Here is a 17,639-nt window from a genome sequence, read left to right as displayed (position 1 = left end):
TTAAACCAAGGCGTTTTTTTTCTCTCATAGCAGTGGGGGACTCAATTTACAAATGGAACACACTGAATAAATAGGAAGCGGAACAAGTTCTGCTTCCAAGGCAAAGTTCACAAACCAAAACACCTACTTCTGGGTTTGCAGCTTTCTTAATCCAAGTTGTTCATCAACTAAGCTGTTCTTAAACCAAGGTACCACTGTACTGGATTAGTCTGACCTTTTTTTAATGATTGAGCAGGGTTCTTCTTCATATTTATCAAAAGAATATTTAAACCTTTAAAAAGTTGTAATAGGCTTGCAAATACTCATCTCAGAATTTAGAGGTGGCATGCCCACTGCCTTGGGTACAGAACACTGTACCCACAAAATATGCTGCATAATCAAATAGGAGGTTTTTTAAATGTACCATACATTTTGTATAGAGGTATATCTGTGTCGCAAATTACCAACTCAGTCTTCCATGCTTCTGGGAATTTTTAAGACTGAACACTATCCACTTTTACACAGCAATTACGTTGGCCATAGGTGTTTGCTATAATGCAACTTAATAAATATGAACAGCAGACATGCCTCCAAGCACTCAGTGAACACATTTCAGAGAAATGCAGTGAACCAGGGACTTTCCATTCATACTCACACCTTGGTGCAGCAACTCTACTGTAGCACTAGTAAGCCCACGGTGAACATATTTCATAAAAGTGTGGAATGGTTGACATGACGTTATACTCAACTGCTAAAATACCAACAGTATTAGCAAAAACGTAGATGAAACCTAGCAGATGCGGCACAGCGAAAGTTGATCCCTGTCCTAATATACGAATGAAGCACATAATTAATTTACTCCAGGCAACGTTAAGCACATTTTGGTGCCACTGATTTCAGTAGAAAGTTCTCCTCCAATGAAATCAATGGGTCTTAAAGGCCTTAACTTTGACCAGATTGTAACCTTTGTCAGCAAAACCTACATTCGTCCATAAAACAGAATCATATTGCATCATGTACCTGGGAGCACATACTCTCAAACTATCAGGATTCAAATGTTAAGGCATATGAAGTCTATGGTCCGTCCGACAACCTTGCATTCAGCCCCTGATTCAGCTTTGACAGTTTCTTTTAGTTTTGTTTATTGTCAGATACCCTAAACACAGAAATTTTCAGCTCTGCTCAGAAGATATTACAAAAAGTTTTCGGGTGTTTCCAAACTACTACTGCTCTTTTTCTACTTTTCAGAAAGTACTACCAATTGTTTTGTAAATGAATCCTTTGTACGGGTAGAGCTTTCTTCACCACAGCACAAGAGTAATTTTCCATTTCTCTCTTACTAAAAACACATCTGTACAGTCTGCCTCAAGTCATTTTTTTAAACTGTGGGGTACATAAAGGGTGTTTTTTTAATGAGAAGATAAATGTTCACACCCATCGTTTACTCACTATGAGATTAGAAGTATCAGCGTGACCAAATACTGTACAAGTAAAGGTATTCACTGGACTGCCCACAGATTGAACTTGAGAACTGTAGTTCCACATCTCTCCCCTCCCTGGATATACAAGTCAAGTAAATTGATTTGTGTGCCTCAGTTCCCCCAATGACATGCACTCTTCTTTAGTACAGGTAATGTGCAATGTTTACGAACTTTGCCATCACCTAGCATTTTCAGCTTTTCTGAAAGGGAAAATCAGTATACACACATGTATTGCTTCTGTGTAAATATTACAATGCATTGCCTTTATGCAGACTCACGAAATAAATACTCTGCATTCAACTACAGCACACAGCACCCATTAACTGCAAATCGTTAAAGCTTCCCAATGTCTGGCGCCCCACAAGTCCCTCTCTCAGCACAAGGAAAAGGAAGATTCCGCTCTGCTGTTTCTCCCAAGGCCAAACTGAAACAGATGAAATTCTGCCCCCCAAGGCGGTCAAATGGGAATTTTGCCACAGGTTTTAATAGAGCCAGGACTTCCCTCCCCCACAGCCAACAAAATAGCTCAAGGCTTCTGGTTCCCAGTTTCCTATTTTAAAGTCTCTGGGTTGTACACAAAGTACATTTCTAACAATGCTGCTTTTGGGGAAATAACTGTGATTTAAACACTTATCGATCACGGTTTGGAAAGTAGCAGTTTATGCACATCAATAAGCTTATCACCCTTCCCTATAGCACCTGTAACCAAAACGTTGTTTTCCCCAATGATTAAAAAAAATACAATACGACCTTGAGATAGTTAAAACACCCGCTTAATTATTATTATTATTATTATTCAGCAACAGAATTTTGCCAATGCAGAGGCTTAAAAGAGGCGGCTGTCCAAACGGTAGGCAAAAGCAACTACACATAACACACCCTAAGAACATGATGGAACATACAAAAGGGTGGATGTGTGCAGATGCATAATCACCCCAACACACACACACCCTCTCCAGATTCCTCCTTTTTTTGCGCACAATATACAGCACTGAACAGAGAGGAAAAAAGAGATGCAAGATAGGCAGCAGATGCAGAAACGCATCTAATGACCGGGGGCGGGAATCTGCTACTTTCGGGTGGGCAATGTGGGGTGGGGTTGCAAAGGGGGAGGAATGCAAGCTCGGAAACACAGAAAAAGGGGGAAGGGATAAAATGGGGGGTGGGGAGGGAGGAACTACATCCTATTCTCATTCCCTCTAAAAGCAGGAGGGCGGCTGCTCTTTGCTGCTCCTGCAGCCGCCGATCCTCACCTGGTCTATGGGCAGCCGAACGGCGTTGCTGAGCGGCTGCAGCAGCATGGAGCCGGTGGTGCTGGTGGTCATGGCGAAGGAAGCTCGCTCTCCCCCCCGACCCCCGACCCACCCCCCGCCCCGCAACTCCGGGGCCGGCCCGGGAAGGATGGGGAAGCGGGGCGAGAGAGGAAAGCGGGAAGAAGAAGGACCAGCCGCCGCCGCCGCCGCCGCTTCTCCCCTCAGAACATCAGTCAACAGCGGCAGCGAGGAGGCGAAGGGGAAAAAAAAAAAAAGCCCCAACCCTCAGCGGCGTCGTGACAACAAGGGAGGCGGGACGGGGGTGAGGAGAAAACTCCGAAGTGACAGCGCCGCCGCCCAATCGCGGGGCACCCGAGGAGGCGGGCCAGTAAGTGGCACCGGCGGCGCTCAATCCGGACGCGACCCTGCTCTTGAGTGACGGCGCCGCGCAGGGAAGGGCGCCAATTGCTGCCCAGCCGAGGCAGGGCAAAGGAGGAGGCTTCTTTTTGCGGGTTGGGGGTGAGGGGAGAGAGGGAGGTCGAGGCTGGCTGGCTGGCTGGCTCGGCCGGGGAAGATGGTGCCTTTGCAAGCGGCCGCTTCTGGGGAAGAGGGAGGAGGGGAGAGAAGGAAGGAGGTTGCGGGGTCATGCACTTGTTTCAGTGGGGTGTTGGGGCGCGGGGGCAAGCTGGAGAGTTGGGGCGCCCCCTCGTTTAATGGTGTGTGGGACACAATAGGGGCAGGTTGCTTTGGAGGGAGGTGGAGAGGCACAGATAGGAAGGGGCGGAGTGCTTCTCAGGTAGGCGACCTGGTTTGGGTCCCGTCTACCTTTATGGGGGATGCATCCCAGGCAGGGAAGTCCGCCCGCCCCTGCGCCGTGGCCCTTGCAATCATTCAGCAGGGTCATCTCCCCCTTGCAAGCATTTTTCAGGGTCATGTGTGTGTGTATGTGTCCCAAAAGCCACCTGCAAAGATGAATACACTCTTTTAAAGAAGCCGTGCACTTCGAAAATAGCAGCAGCAGCGCCGCGGCACCTTCGCTGCTGGGACCCGCTGAAAACGTCACAAAGGTTTTGTGACGGAACTTGGCAAGTTTTGTGCAGGGTTGGGAGTTCAGCAAAACAAGGGAATGGGCGGATAGTGTGTTCCTGGACATGACGGAGAGGAGAACCCCAGGTTGTAGTTAGTAACCAGTCTGAAGGATCGAAAAGATAGGTGCGACCTGGTTTGCCTGTGCATGTGAGAGGAGTACTTTCGTTACACCCAGGTCCTCAGGCACAGGAAAATACTGCTGTTGGTTTGCATCCTTCTTTTTAGCCTACAGGGGCATTCAAAACAGCTTGTAAAATATTCACCGTATAAACACACTAAAATCTGGTGCAGGAGCAGAGATTGCATTGCATCCACAAGGAGCCAGGACTATCTAGGCAGGATTTCTGACATTCATGCAACTCCCTTTGAGGTTTTCTGAGGCAAGGGACTGGGGTTAAGTGGTGGGATCTCACTCAGCCCAGATGGCAGAGGCAGCCTTCAGTCCCTGGTTGGCAGTCGCCAGGCAACACCTAAGGCCCTCTGAAGCAAAGGGGTGGGCCTGGGCAACTGGATCCCTCTCACCCTGAACAGAATCATAGAATTGTGGAGTTGAGAGGGACCCAAATGGGTCATCTAGTCCAACCCCCTGTAATGCAGAAATGTGTTACCCAACATGGGGCTCGAACCCATGAACCTGAAATTAGAGTCTCATTCTCTGTAATGGTTGCTTTGTAAGGCCTTCCCCACAGTTGGCTACTTACAAATTTTGTCCATTGTTTTTTCTAAAACTGTTCAAATATTCATCTAGTACATTTTGAAGCAAGTTCTCTTTTGAGGATTTGAGCCATTTCATTAGTTATTCCTGCAGTTGGTTAAATCCCTCAGAAGCAGATGCAATTTGCAGGTAGCTGTGTTGTCTCATTAGACAAAGCCCAAAAGCAACTGTAATATGATATCCTATGTCGGGAGTGGAGACCACTTGGCACTCGCTCTCACCCCCACCCCCCGAATTGGGTATTTAATTTTTATATTAGTAAAAAAACTAATAGACCCAGTGTGGTGTAATGGTTAAGAGCGGTAGTCTCGTAATCTGGGAAACCAGGTTCGCGTCCCCGCTCCTCCACATGCAGCTTCTGGGTGACCTTGGGCTAGTCACACTTCTTTGAAGTCTCTCAGCCCCACTCACCTCACAGAGTGCTTGTTGTGGGGGAGGAAGGGAAAGGAGAATGTTAGCTGCTCTGAGACTCCTTCGGGTAGTGATAAAGCGGGATATCAAATCCAAACTCTTCTCTTCTTCTTCTAATATTGGGGGGAGGGTTTAACCAGATATCTTAGAGCATGGGCTGAGAACATTAGGCCCAGTGACCAAATGTGCCCCTGTCTATCAGGACTCTCCCCATCCCACAACCCCTCCCCAGCTCTGTTATTGAGTGTTTTTACTGGCTCAGGTGTGTCCTTCACCTGTTGTAAAGCTTTTTAGTTACTTTAAATACAGGGTAGAGCAGGGTGTTGCGTGTTTGTAGAGACTAGCGTACTGTACAAAGGCAAATCTGCCCAGATTTGCCCCTAGCACCAGAAAGGAATGCAGCTGAAAAAAGTTCATCACCCCGTCCTGTGTTGTTCTTACATTCATGTAAGCCCACTAGCATCCAAGAGCCCTCAAAAGAAAGAAAGAAATTTCACTCTGTTGCTCAAAATGCACTATGTGAGCATTTAAATTGTACCTCCGCATCTCAAAATCCATCAGTTACCAATATTTTCACAGGAAAGATGCGAAAAGCAGGAGGGGAGGACATTGCTCAGAATAACTTGAAGCATGTCTTTAGTCCTGTACAAGAACCAATGTCATAGATTCTAATGACTCAAAATCTGGAAGGAGAGTTGAACAATGGAACAACCTGCCTTAATATTTACCCAACCCTGTTCTCAAGCTACGTTCACCATTTTCTCACTTCAAAGAGTGACTTTTCCTTTTGTGAACATTTTCAAGGAAAAGTAAGATAAGCAATTACTGTATGCAGTTACTGTAGGCCCCCCCAAAGTCCTAGGTGATGTGTTCCTAGGCCACGGGGCCAAGCGGTTCTGGCCTTGGTGTGATGCTGCCTCCCCAGTGACTCGTTGGTCACTATCCTGTCCTGGCTCTGCGAGTGCCATGGGTAGCCCCCATCTGCGGAATGGTGCACAGTGAATGAGGCAGATTAATCTAATGACAATGTAATTTATATAATTAATCGTATATGAATCACAAGTCAGGAAAAGTGGGTGGTCCACAGGTGAGTACTCCTGGGATAGTAGGCTCCATTCCAACCATGCAAAAGTCATACTCCCATCCTTCATCCAGACAAGTAAGGGGCATTATCACATTCCAGCCAGACAAAAGCATTTGAAGAGAGGGTTGTATCCTGTGGAGAACCCCAAGGGCCAGATAAATAGGCCGCATTTGGCCCCCAAGCTGAGGTTCCTCACCTAGGCTTTAGAATCTCTCTCTGAGTCTTCAAGAAGGCATTTCCAGAAAGATGTTCCAAGTCATGTGTTGAATTACCTCACCTCACTTGGCAAGAAGCCCATGTACAAGCATTAGGATAATAGATCTGGCTATGTTTCAGTATAGGTTTTCCATAGTTCCTCTTCAAGTGTTGATTTCTGAATATCAATACTCAGAATGCTGAATCAGCCCACAATTATTTCACAGCAGAGCCTCTGTTACAGCTAGGGAAATAATGGTTGTGCTTTTCAGTAATCTCCATTGTGTTTGATATTCAGAGCACTTTTCAATACCGTGGTACCTGCAGATGCTTCAGGTTACAGACACTTCAGGTTACAGACACTTCAGGTTACAGACTCCACTAACCCAGAAATAGTACCTCAGGTTAAGAACTTTGCTTCAGGATGAGAACAGAAATTGCGAGGTGGCGGCGCGGTGGTAGCTAAAGTGGTACCTCAGGTTAAGAACAGTTTCAGGTTAAGAACGGACCTCCAGAACGAATTAAGTTCTTAACTCAAAGTACCACTGTATATTAACTAGATAGAGAGTTTGGGTGTGATACAATGGGTTTTTGAGTCATCATATGCAAAGCCTTGCTCAACAATTTGGCCTTCCTATGTCTGATTGTGTATTCACAGTTTGGGCTATCCCAGAGGTACCATTCACTTGCTTAAATATACACATCTAAGTGAGTTTTAAAACACACTTTCCACACCTTGGTCATTTGCAGATGTCATTTTTTAAGGATTTTCTTTTATTTTTATTTCTTTAAATCCAAATCCTAAGAGAAAGAATTCTACCTTTAGGGCATAATTAAAAACGAACAGGATGCACAAGCCTAGCTTTTGCTTTTATGAAACTGGAGGCAAATAAGCATTACCTAATTAACAAAAGGAAGAGAAAATAAAAACTGCCATTGTCCTTGGGGAAGTTGCGGAAATTATATTGCGCAGGAAGTTAAGATGATGACTCTATCTGTACTGTGTACTTTTGCCCTTTTCTGTAGAAACAGAAGAGCTATTTCTCCACATATAGCAAACATCGGGTCTCACCCAACAGGGCCATTTAGTTCTTTCATTCAGGAAGGTGAAACACACAGCTTCAGGCAGTGTAATTTAGGTAGATAGCTAAAGCCAGGAATTGATATCTGAGAGACTGTAAAGTCTTCACCCTACCAGGGGAAGGGGAGTAAGACAAAGGGGGCATTTGATGCTGTACTTCAGGCAACGAAATATTGGGCTGTTTGACCATGATCCTTGCCTCTGCCCTTTGCTTTTTTCTTTTTCTTTTGCCTGATCCAAAGCATAGCCCCTGGTCTGTCTTCAACTACATTATTTACTTGTGGGCTTCCAACTGCCTACGCCAGCACTGCACCTCAGCAGTGGTTTGTCTCTGAGCTTGACACAAGCTTGACACAAGTTCTGCTCCCTGGTCTTCAGGCAAAATCTCTTATTTATTTAATATTTATATCCCAGTTTCCCAAGAGACTGTCAAAATAGCTTACGAAAGATTCTCAAAACGAAATCACACTAAAATCAGCACAAGAACAGAAATTGGATGAAGTCTATATGGAACCAGGATTTTTCAGGCAGCACTTCTTGAAGATACTGTCACCCGGTTTGGTGTGACTGGGCCAGTTTGGATACCTATGAAGATACCATCACTCATCTGGAGATTGTGGAGACAGGTTTGTCCGTAAATGGAACTTGTTGGACACCATTTTGAATCAAGATGGCAGACTGAACCATTCCAAACTGCACCAATTTGAACACCTCTGAAGATTTGTCCTGTCTCAAGTGCAGTTACTTTTCATTCAAAAAAATTGGCGGAAATGACTGGCAGAATCCGAGACCAGGGAGAAGAGTCGGTGGAAGAAGATTGGGAAAAATTTAAAGTATATTTACAGAAATACTGCAAAATTAATGAATGTTAGAAGAATGCTGGAATGAAGTTATATGGTTTTAACAGAAATGTTATAAAGAATTAAGCAAAAACTGATTGTTAATGGGCCAAAGTGGAAAATTTAAAGTGAGATTGTGTTATGATAAATTATAGAACAAAAAATTGAGAAAGATGGAAAGGATTTGCTGAAAGAGCTAATTGAACTAGAATACAAAAAAGGGAGGTGTGAGGAGGTCGATGAAATAAGTAAATGAAAGGTAAAGACATGGAAATATTGGATGTGTTTTTAAATGTTTTTGTTTTTCTTGTTTTGATGTATTTTTTTGTTTTTATTTTCGATGTATTGTTTGTTAAATTTTTTATTGTTTTCCTTTTTTTCTGTAACTATTAAACTTCTAATAAATATTATTTTAAAAAATACTTTTCATTCAAAAAATTGTTTTTCTTTGTTCAAAAACATCGGAGGACAAAATTTCCATGGCACCACAGACTACCTAGATGAGGGGGAGTCCATATGCTGAAAATGTTGGTGCGTGTGGAAGGTTGGTGCCCTTCATTATGAGACTCTTGCAGGATACATGCCATTTAAAGCACCGAGAGCTATGTTCTTCAAAGCAAAAATACTTGAGAAAATATAGTACTTAAAAGTCAGATGGCTCCAACTTGGAGTGTTCTTGGCCTTTATGGGCACAGCAAGTGATAGGATTAAGCCAGGCATAGTCAACCTCAGCCCTCCAGATGTTTTGGGACTACAATTCCCATCATCCCTGACCACTGGTCCTGTTAGCTAGGGATCATGGGAGTTGTAGTCCCAAAACATCTGGAGGTCCGAGGTTGCCTATGCCTGGATTAAGCTTAAAGAACTAGCAGGAAGATACAACAGGCTTGTTCATACGACCATGATATGTGAAGGAATGGATAATGCTGCTGCTTGATCTGGAATGCACCATGGATACAGTGCAGAATTACCACAATCCTTGCTCAGGAGCCTAAAGGAGCTTCCAGACTCTTTCTGTTTTGGGGTAGGATCCAATCACACGACAGCAAATTCAGATTGCAAAATTAAAGCTTGTTTGCTACTCTTGCACCACAAACCTGCTTACCCCCCCCCCCCCAATCAAGACTTTTTACAAGAAAAGGAAGAGAGGCCAAGCACTGGCATGGGTTGCCATATGTCCTCTTTTTCCAGGGAACATCCTCTTTTTTGTAGGTCGAGTCGTCATAGCGATCCATAGTTAAAAGTAGGAGTCGCCCATTGTGTCCTCTTTTTTGCTCTTCAAAATATGGCAACCAAACACATAAACAATCTCTAGGAAATGCTTTCTTTTCTCTCTCAACTATGAAGCAGCCATAGGCACAGATCTTAAAGTTCGCAGTCAAATTGTTGGGATTATTAGGATTATTATTTGATGAAAGCATTTCGAATGAGGCTTGAGTGGGAAGTAAGTCATACTTTCATGACAAGAAGTCATTGAACGCAGCCAAATGTGATGCCACTCAAGCAATTACTGTTTGCAGAGACAGACAGCATGCTTAATATAGTGCCTTTTCTGTTCCTTCTTTTGCAAACGGCCCATAGCACCAAGTGTTGTTGTGCTAAATAATACGAGGGATTCTAATAAGGGTGGCAGCCATGAAAGGCATGTCACTGCAAGCTCCAGGCCTTCCCCACTGTTATCTGGCTCCCGGCCCAGTTTCTGGCCTCTTTCATGCCCTGATAAGGGGAAGAGAGAAGCCCTCTCGAGGGAGATGTCCACCGCAGACTTTGGTCGCCCACAGCTGACCTCACCACAACCAGCCACTACCAAGAAGTCTTCCCCAAATAGGAATCCTACTGCAGACAGAGGAAGTGAAATGGAATCTGTGACGGTGATAAATTATGTCACTTCAGGCATAGGTGGCTTATTTCAATACCACACAGGCCAAGGCTCTTCCCACAGGGGCAGTGTGTTCTCTGCAGTTATTCATAGAAACCATGTGGTGGTTTTGAGGTATGGTGGAAGGCAGTGCTTGAGGCCCTATGACAATATCCATGAGTGTATATGTGACATAGATCCCAGGGCTGCACTGGCTTCTGAGCAGTCTTCCTGCTAGACCTTTGGTCTCATCCGGGAGAGCGATTTTTCTGTTCACATTATGTTATAATGAGCATTCTTGATAGTAGATTCATGTGTGACTGAATGAGTTTTGGGCTTCCAGTTGAAATGGGTGATAGCAGCTTTTAGATATAGATAGATATATACATAGAGATAGATAGATACAGTGGTACCTCGGGTTACATACGCTTCAGGTTACATACTCTTCAGGTTACAGACTCAGGTTAAGAACAGTTTCAGGTTAAGTACGAACCTCCAGAACGAATTAACTACTTAACCCGAGGTACCACTGTAAGTGGGTAGGTAGGTAGATAGACAGACAGACAGACAGACAGACAGATAGATTCCATAGCCCCTGGAGCTCTGCAGCTTCCTTGGCATATTGAGATTGCAAAATGATAAACCAAATATTAAACATAAATTGAAAGGAGATCATAGATTGGTCATATGTTTGTTCATTCTATCACATTTGCTACACATGTTTCCTGGCAGCTGCATGCACCTTAACAGTGCCAAATTAAAGAATAATTCATTTGGAAATATCACCACACTTGTGATGATTTTGAATTCCACTCATGTTCTCTATCTGTGGTTTACTACTTCCTTCCGTAATCATTACACTTATAAGGAAGGTTATCTCATCATACTATCTTAAATTTTTGCATTTCAGGGGGTTTCCTTCCTCTCCTGACAACTGAAAGTAGAACCATTGGTCTTCTAACAAGAGCTAGATGATTCCTTATCCCGTGGCTCAACATAATATTGTTGGCTGCTTCCAATCATTCTGTGCGTTGAGGAGTTCCAGTGACACTGTTCTCGAATGTTTTTGTTTCCTTTGAATGAGGAACAGAGGAAGGTGCCACATGCTGTCAGACCACTGATCCATCTAGCCCATGATGATGATGACGATGACGACGACGACGATTATAAATATTTATACCCCACCCATCTGGCTGGGTATTGTCAACACTGCCTGACAGCAGGTTTTCAGGCAGGAATGTTTTCTGGTTCCACGTAGGGATGCCAGGATTGAACTTTGAGCCTTTTTCATGCAAGGCATGCACCTTTGAAATATTTGCTTTATATACAAATGTGCAAGCAGAGCATAACTGGAAGCACAGAGGCACTCTTGTGAGGCAGCAAATCTCCTCCTCAACAAGACACCCGGACAGAGATGCCCCACATCTAACAAAGTATCTTCAGCCTGGCTTTGCTCCAAACTATAAAAGCTTATTTCTTCACATGATCAATATACATCTTCTCCCTCCTCTTAGCTAAAGCAGGGATGACCTTCCTAAGCTCTCAACCTGGCTATCTTCTTCAAGGCATTGAATAAAAGGTAAAGGTACCCCTGCCCGTCTGGGCCAGTCTTGACAGACTCTAGGGTTGTGCGCCCATCTCACTCAAAGAGGCCGGGGGCCAGCGCTGTCCGAAGACACTTCCGGGTCACGTGGCCAGCGTGACATCGCTGCTCTGGCGAGCCAGAGCCGCACACGGAAACGCCGTTTACCTTCCCGCTAGTAAGCGGTCCCTATTTATCTACTTGCACCCAGGGGTGCTTTCGAACTGCTAGGTTGGCAGGCGCTGGGACCGAACAGCGGGAGCGCACCCCGCCGCGGGAATTCGAACCACCGACCTTTCGATTGGCAAGCCCTAGGCACTGAGGCTTTAACCCACAGCGCCACCCGCGTCCCGGCATTGAATAAAGATCTCTAAATATCAAGGAACTATCTTTTAACAGCGAGCTGCTCAGCTGGCCATTCTGGCAATCTGCTTAGCAAAGGAATGGGTTGCTACAGGAGATGCTCTACTATGGGTTTTCACTGCTAGGACTTGCATGGAAAGATAATAAAAATTCAGAATGCCACAAGGAAGAATGTGAGTTGCTTTTAGAGCCGTGAGCATTGATTTTCCCACCCCTTCAAAGCTTTGTTGAGGTTATTGTTCCCTCAATCGGTCTCATATTGTCTTCATATCACGATGAAGAAGGTGTCAATCTATTGCTCACAATTCATTATTTTGTCATTTCCATTAAGACTTCTCTGCTGGATGTACAATCCAATTGGGGGTGGGGGAAAGTCTCCAGTTCTGATGATTTTGAGAAGAGTTAATAATTCAGGCACACAGTTTATTATATATAATATTACTTCTCTGCCTTCCCCGTTCTCTCTTTACTGTTTGAAATAACCTGATCATTTAGGCATTTTTCTAGCTCAGTTACAACCAGCAATTTCGCTTGAATGAAGATCAATATTGTTTATCCTACTATAGGTGATAGTTAGCTCATTAATGCCAAATGTCTGCGTTATCAGCTCTGCTTTGTGAATGACCACTGTCGTTATTTTACACACACTGATAAGCTTTAATGAAATTATCATAGTTCATTTTCATGCACTTCATTTTTTCTGACCCCGCTCCATGCATCTGGTGAACTCTAATCCACAAAATCTTATGCCATTAAAAATTGTTAGCCTTTAAGATTACACAAGACTCTTTGCTTAGGCTATATTAAAATGTAGTGATGTATGGAAGTGAGAGCTAGACCATAAACAAGGCTGATTGCTGAAGAATTGATGCTTTTGAATTATGGTGCTGGAGGAGACTCTTGAGAGTCCCATGGACTGAAAGAAGATCAAACCTATCCATTCCTAAGGAAATCAGCCCTGAGTGCTCACTGGAAGTACAGATCATGAAGCTGAGGCTCCAATACTTTGGCCACCTCATAAGAAGAGAAGACCCTGATGTTGGGAAAGATGGAGGGCACAAGGAGAAGGGGACGACAGAGGACGAGATGGTTGGACAGTGTTCTTGAAGCTATGAACATGAGTTTGACCAAACTGCAAGAGGCAGTGGAAGACAGGAGTGCCTGGCATGCTCTGGTCCATGGGGTCACAAAGAGTCGGGACACGACTACACGACTTAACAACAACAACATATTAAAAGACTGGTGTAGCTACTTAGTGATCATAAAACTGTATCACTTTTTAAAAAATAAATAAAAAGAGCAGTATCTGAAGCAGGGTTTCCCAAACTTGGGTCTCCAGCTGTTTGGGGGGACTACAATTCCCATCATCCCTGACCACTGGTCCTGCTAACTATGGATGCTGGGAGTTATAGTCAAATAACCGCCAGAGACCCAAGTTTGGGAAATCCTGATCTAAGCCAACCTTTCTCCACCTGGTTCCCTCCGGATGTTGGATTGCAACTCCCATCATCCCTGAACATTGCCCATGCTAGCTGGGGCTGATGGGAAATGTAGTCCAAAGGGTCTGGAGGGTGCTATGTTAAGGAAGGCTGATCTAAAGGAGGCAGAGAATTCCACTGTCAATTAGCAAGACATCTATCTCCTGCCTATGTGGTGAGTGTTATCAAAGATGTACAGTACAGTGGTACCTTGGTTCTCGAACAGCTTAGTTGTCAAACAGATCAGCTCCCGAGCGCTGCAAACCTGGAAATAAGTGTTCCAGTTTGTGAATGTTTTCCGGAAGCCGAACATCCAACGTGGCTTCCACTTGAGTGCAGAAAGCTCCTGTAGCCAATTGAAAGCCGCGCTTTGATTTTTGAATGCTTTTGGGAGTCGAAAGGACTCCCGGAATGGATTAAATTTGAGGACCAAGGTACCACTGTGCTACTTTTTACTGGAGTCCTGAACACACTTACTAGGGTGTAAGTCCCATTGATCATAGTGAGACATTCTTCTGAGTGGGCATGTATAGGATTGTGCTGTTATTCTGCAATGTGTAGGCAGAGATAGTGAGAACAGCACACTTTCTCAGCCATCTGAATGCTTGAAACAGCAGGCTAGGGAATGTTTAGTTATTTGTAAAACTGTTCACAGTAGGCATGCAAGCCTACTGCTTCAAGTCTCATATTCTGGCCTAGAAGTCAATAATAAAAAAATAAATGGTTTACTGGTGCAATCCTGCACATCTACTCAGAAGTAAATCCCACTGATTAGCATTTTAATATTGGGAACAGGCACCTATATAACAATGCTTAGTGCTTTCCACAGTATCTGATGTGTACTGCTCAAGTTCCTTTTATTTAAAAAAAAATCATTTAAACTTTTCAAGTTTATACATTTCCTAGTTTGACTTCCTTTCCCCTCTTTGTGTGGTTCCTTAAATTTATTTATTTTTTAGTATCTTCTGCATATCCATATTCATTTAATTTGCTCCCTTAATTATCTGCTTTAAATATATACTCTTAGGAAACCACTCAGGTTTCATTTATTTATTTAAAATATTTCCAGGCTGCTTTTCTAGGCAAAAGCATCCATCCAGAGTGACTTGCCATTTAAAAAATACAATATTTAAAAATTTGAATGCTTCATTAAAAAAAGTTTGTTTTTTTTTACAAAACTGGAGAGAACTTAATTGCGGCAGACCATCCAACCATGCTGTTAAGTATGTAGAAAACCAACAAGGTAATAAAGCCAACACCCTCCCATTACCTTTCCCCTGGTGAGATTGGCTGTGGGATATTCTTCCCGCCTGCTTACTCATTTCCATCTGGGTGTTGATTTAGGAACCATATGCCCAGTAGTGTCAGAGATATGTACGTGGAGCCTGTCGGTTGAAAGTAAATAAATCCGGGTGAGGCCAAAGCAGTTAGGGCACGATCCAAGGTGTGGCAGAAAGATTGTGCTGACCTCTCCCACCTCACTTGTTTTCTGCAAATTCAAAAAAGGGATGGACTGTGTTTGCACAGGTTGAAGAATGTGTGTTCACAGCTAACGCTGTAAGGGTGTTTTTTTGGCAGGGGGAGTGGTTTGCCTTCAGTTCTGAAATGAATGATTAAACTGAAATGCCAGTCAACTGAGCGATGCTAGTAGGTGACCTTTCATTTCAACAACCCACCTTTCCTGGTATGTTCTTGATCATTCTCATAGTTTCTATTATTATTATTATTATTATTATTATTATTATTATTATCCACTGTGCACAGCTCCCAACAGAACATTAATAATAAAAAGCGACAACATCAAGCATTAAATTATTATTATTATTATTATTATTATTATTAGCCACCTTTTTCCTTGACAGGAGTTCAAGGCAATTTCTAGTTAAATTTTTATTTTATTCTATTTATCTGTTGAAGGTGTTGTACACAACCCCTTCCCTTGCACCTTTTTTTCTTTACAACAGCCCTGTGAGGTAGGTTAGGCTGAGAGGTTGTCATTGGCTCAAGCTGACAGATTTATATGTGTATAAAATGTATACGTGTACGGTGGGAGATCAAACACAGGATAAGCTTCCTGATGTAGAATAGAACGTCCCTATTTCCATCCGAGAAATGTGGGAGGATATCATTTTATTTTAAGCGGCGGGTGAGTGCAACTGACATTTCCCTCGTAGAATAGAGTTGCCAGGCTTGTACAGTATTTTCTCCCTTGGAGGGCAAACGACAGCTGGAGAAGGGCAATTTTGGCAGAGGGGGCACACACACACACACACACACACACACACACACACGCCCTTGCTACTGCTCCAAACAAAATGGACGCCGTCTATGGCTGCATCTCAATAGAATTAAAAAATTAGAAGTCTGGAGGTGCCTCACAGATCTCCTGCCTATGGCAGCTATTCTTTTCTCCCACCTGCTTCTAACAAAACCTAGAAAAGTAAGAACAGCCTGGCTAGATCAGACTACCCCGGTTACATGCTTTGGCCAACCTGATATCTCTAAGAAGCCCAGAAGCAGAATATGAGCAGAACAGCACTCATGTCCCCCCAGTAAGTGGTCTTTAGAGGCATTGTGCCTCTTAACCCTGGGGTGCATGATCTAGCCGTTGTGGTGACTAGTGGCCATTGATAGCCTAATCCTCTGTAAGCGTGTCAAATCTCCTTTTAAAGCCATCCAAGTCGGTGGCCATTGTTTCAAGCGTTGATTCAGCCATTGCCATCCATTGTGGGGATCCCACAGCTTCAGCTACGCACTAAAGCAGTGCTTCCTCTCATCTGTCTGGAATATCCCTTCATTCAGTTTTCATTGGTTGCTCCTGGTTTTAATAGGAAAATCGTCTCCCTGCCTGCTGTATCCACACCTTTACCTGCTGTAAAGGTAAAGGGACCCCTGACCATCCCCTGATCGCGGACGCTCATCTCACTTTACTGGCTGAGGGAGCGTTCCAGCTTACAAATAAAGAGCTGCTTTGGAGAAATTGCTGCGTCGTCTGCTATGTCTACCTTTCCTGTTCAATTTTTATATTAGTGACATGGTTAAAGAACTGGAGCACCTACAGTTTGCCCCTGTCACAATTCTCGACCAAAAACTCTCACTTTTAATGTATGCTGATGACCTAGTACTTGTATCTAGAACCTAGGTGGACCTGAGACGGCTGCTTGCAAAATTAAGTTCATATTGCACGAGGAATGCTTTATCTATAAACTATGATAAGACGCAGGTCATTGTATTTGGGAAGCGTTCTAAAAAGCATGTTTGGCACCTGGATGAACACATCATAAACCAAGTAAATACGTTTATATATCTGGGATTGATTTATTCAGAAACAGCATCTTGGAATACACAGCTATCCAATATTAAATTGCAAGCCTTTAAATCAGCAAAAGCCATTCTGAAATTTGCTGCCTGTAAAGGTGGAAATCTGGTCAACCCAGCTCTATCTGTGTATAAAGCAAAAACAATGGCCCAGATTTTATATGGTGCAGAGGTTTGGGGTACCTCAAAGGTCTCCGGTCTGGAACCCCCACAGAATTATTTTTTAAGAGTTCTTTTAGGTTTACCCAAAGTCGTGCAATCTGCCATGGTCAGGTTGGAAACTCGCATGTTGAGCATAGAGAGCCAAATAGATAAAAGAATTCTCTGTTACTGGTTTAGAGTTCAACAGATGGACAACACTAGGTTACCAAAAAAATGCCTGATTGAGCTCTCAAATGGATTACCCCTTAAAAACTGGGTACATCATGCTGCCCAACTGATGGGCAAATATGACCTCTCAGTGACTGAGATTAAAGAACTCCCCTTATATTCACAGAAAAATATTTTTAAACGAACCATAAGGGCAGTAGCAACTAAAAACGATCTAAACTCTATTTGCACATCTACATGCGCCCCATTGTATTTTAAACTTAGAGAGGTCAATGAACACATATCTTATTTTAATGAATTGGCTTTTGCACAGCTTCGAAAAGCTTTTACAGAGCTATGACTAAATACAATAAGGTCTGCTTATAGAGATGGGAGACATAGAGGCATACCAAAAAACGAACGTGTTTGCATTAGAGGATGTTCTGAAGTAGAGGACCTTATGCATTATATCTTGCACTGTCCGTTATATAATGATGCAAGAAAAAGATTTTTGGTACCTTATAATGACAGGGTCCCCTGGCCAGAACCCCCTTGACATGATGTTATATCTCCTTGCAGACACAGATAAGTATGTGACCTGGCG

The 17,639-nt window shown here is 43.5% G+C and overlaps 1 protein-coding gene across 1 annotated transcript in view; it reads right to left on the bottom strand.

Moving 5' to 3' along the window:
* The window catches only part of MBOAT2 (membrane bound glycerophospholipid O-acyltransferase 2), a 71,282-nt gene extending 68,245 nt beyond the window's left edge, over positions 1-3,037 (bottom strand). The window contains exon 1 of the mRNA XM_083432364.1: positions 2,714-3,037. Coding sequence (XP_083288490.1) covers positions 2,714-2,785 — 72 coding nt within the window. The 5' untranslated portion in view covers positions 2,786-3,037. The remainder of the gene's footprint in view (positions 1-2,713) is intronic.
* Between the last annotated feature and the right edge of the window lie 14,602 nt (positions 3,038-17,639).

This window comes from Podarcis tiliguerta (genome assembly GCF_965153285.1).
Source record: "Podarcis tiliguerta genome assembly, chromosome: 3".
Taxonomy (NCBI): Eukaryota; Metazoa; Chordata; class Lepidosauria; order Squamata; family Lacertidae; genus Podarcis; species Podarcis tiliguerta.
This window is presented reverse-complemented; position numbering and strand designations above follow the sequence as displayed.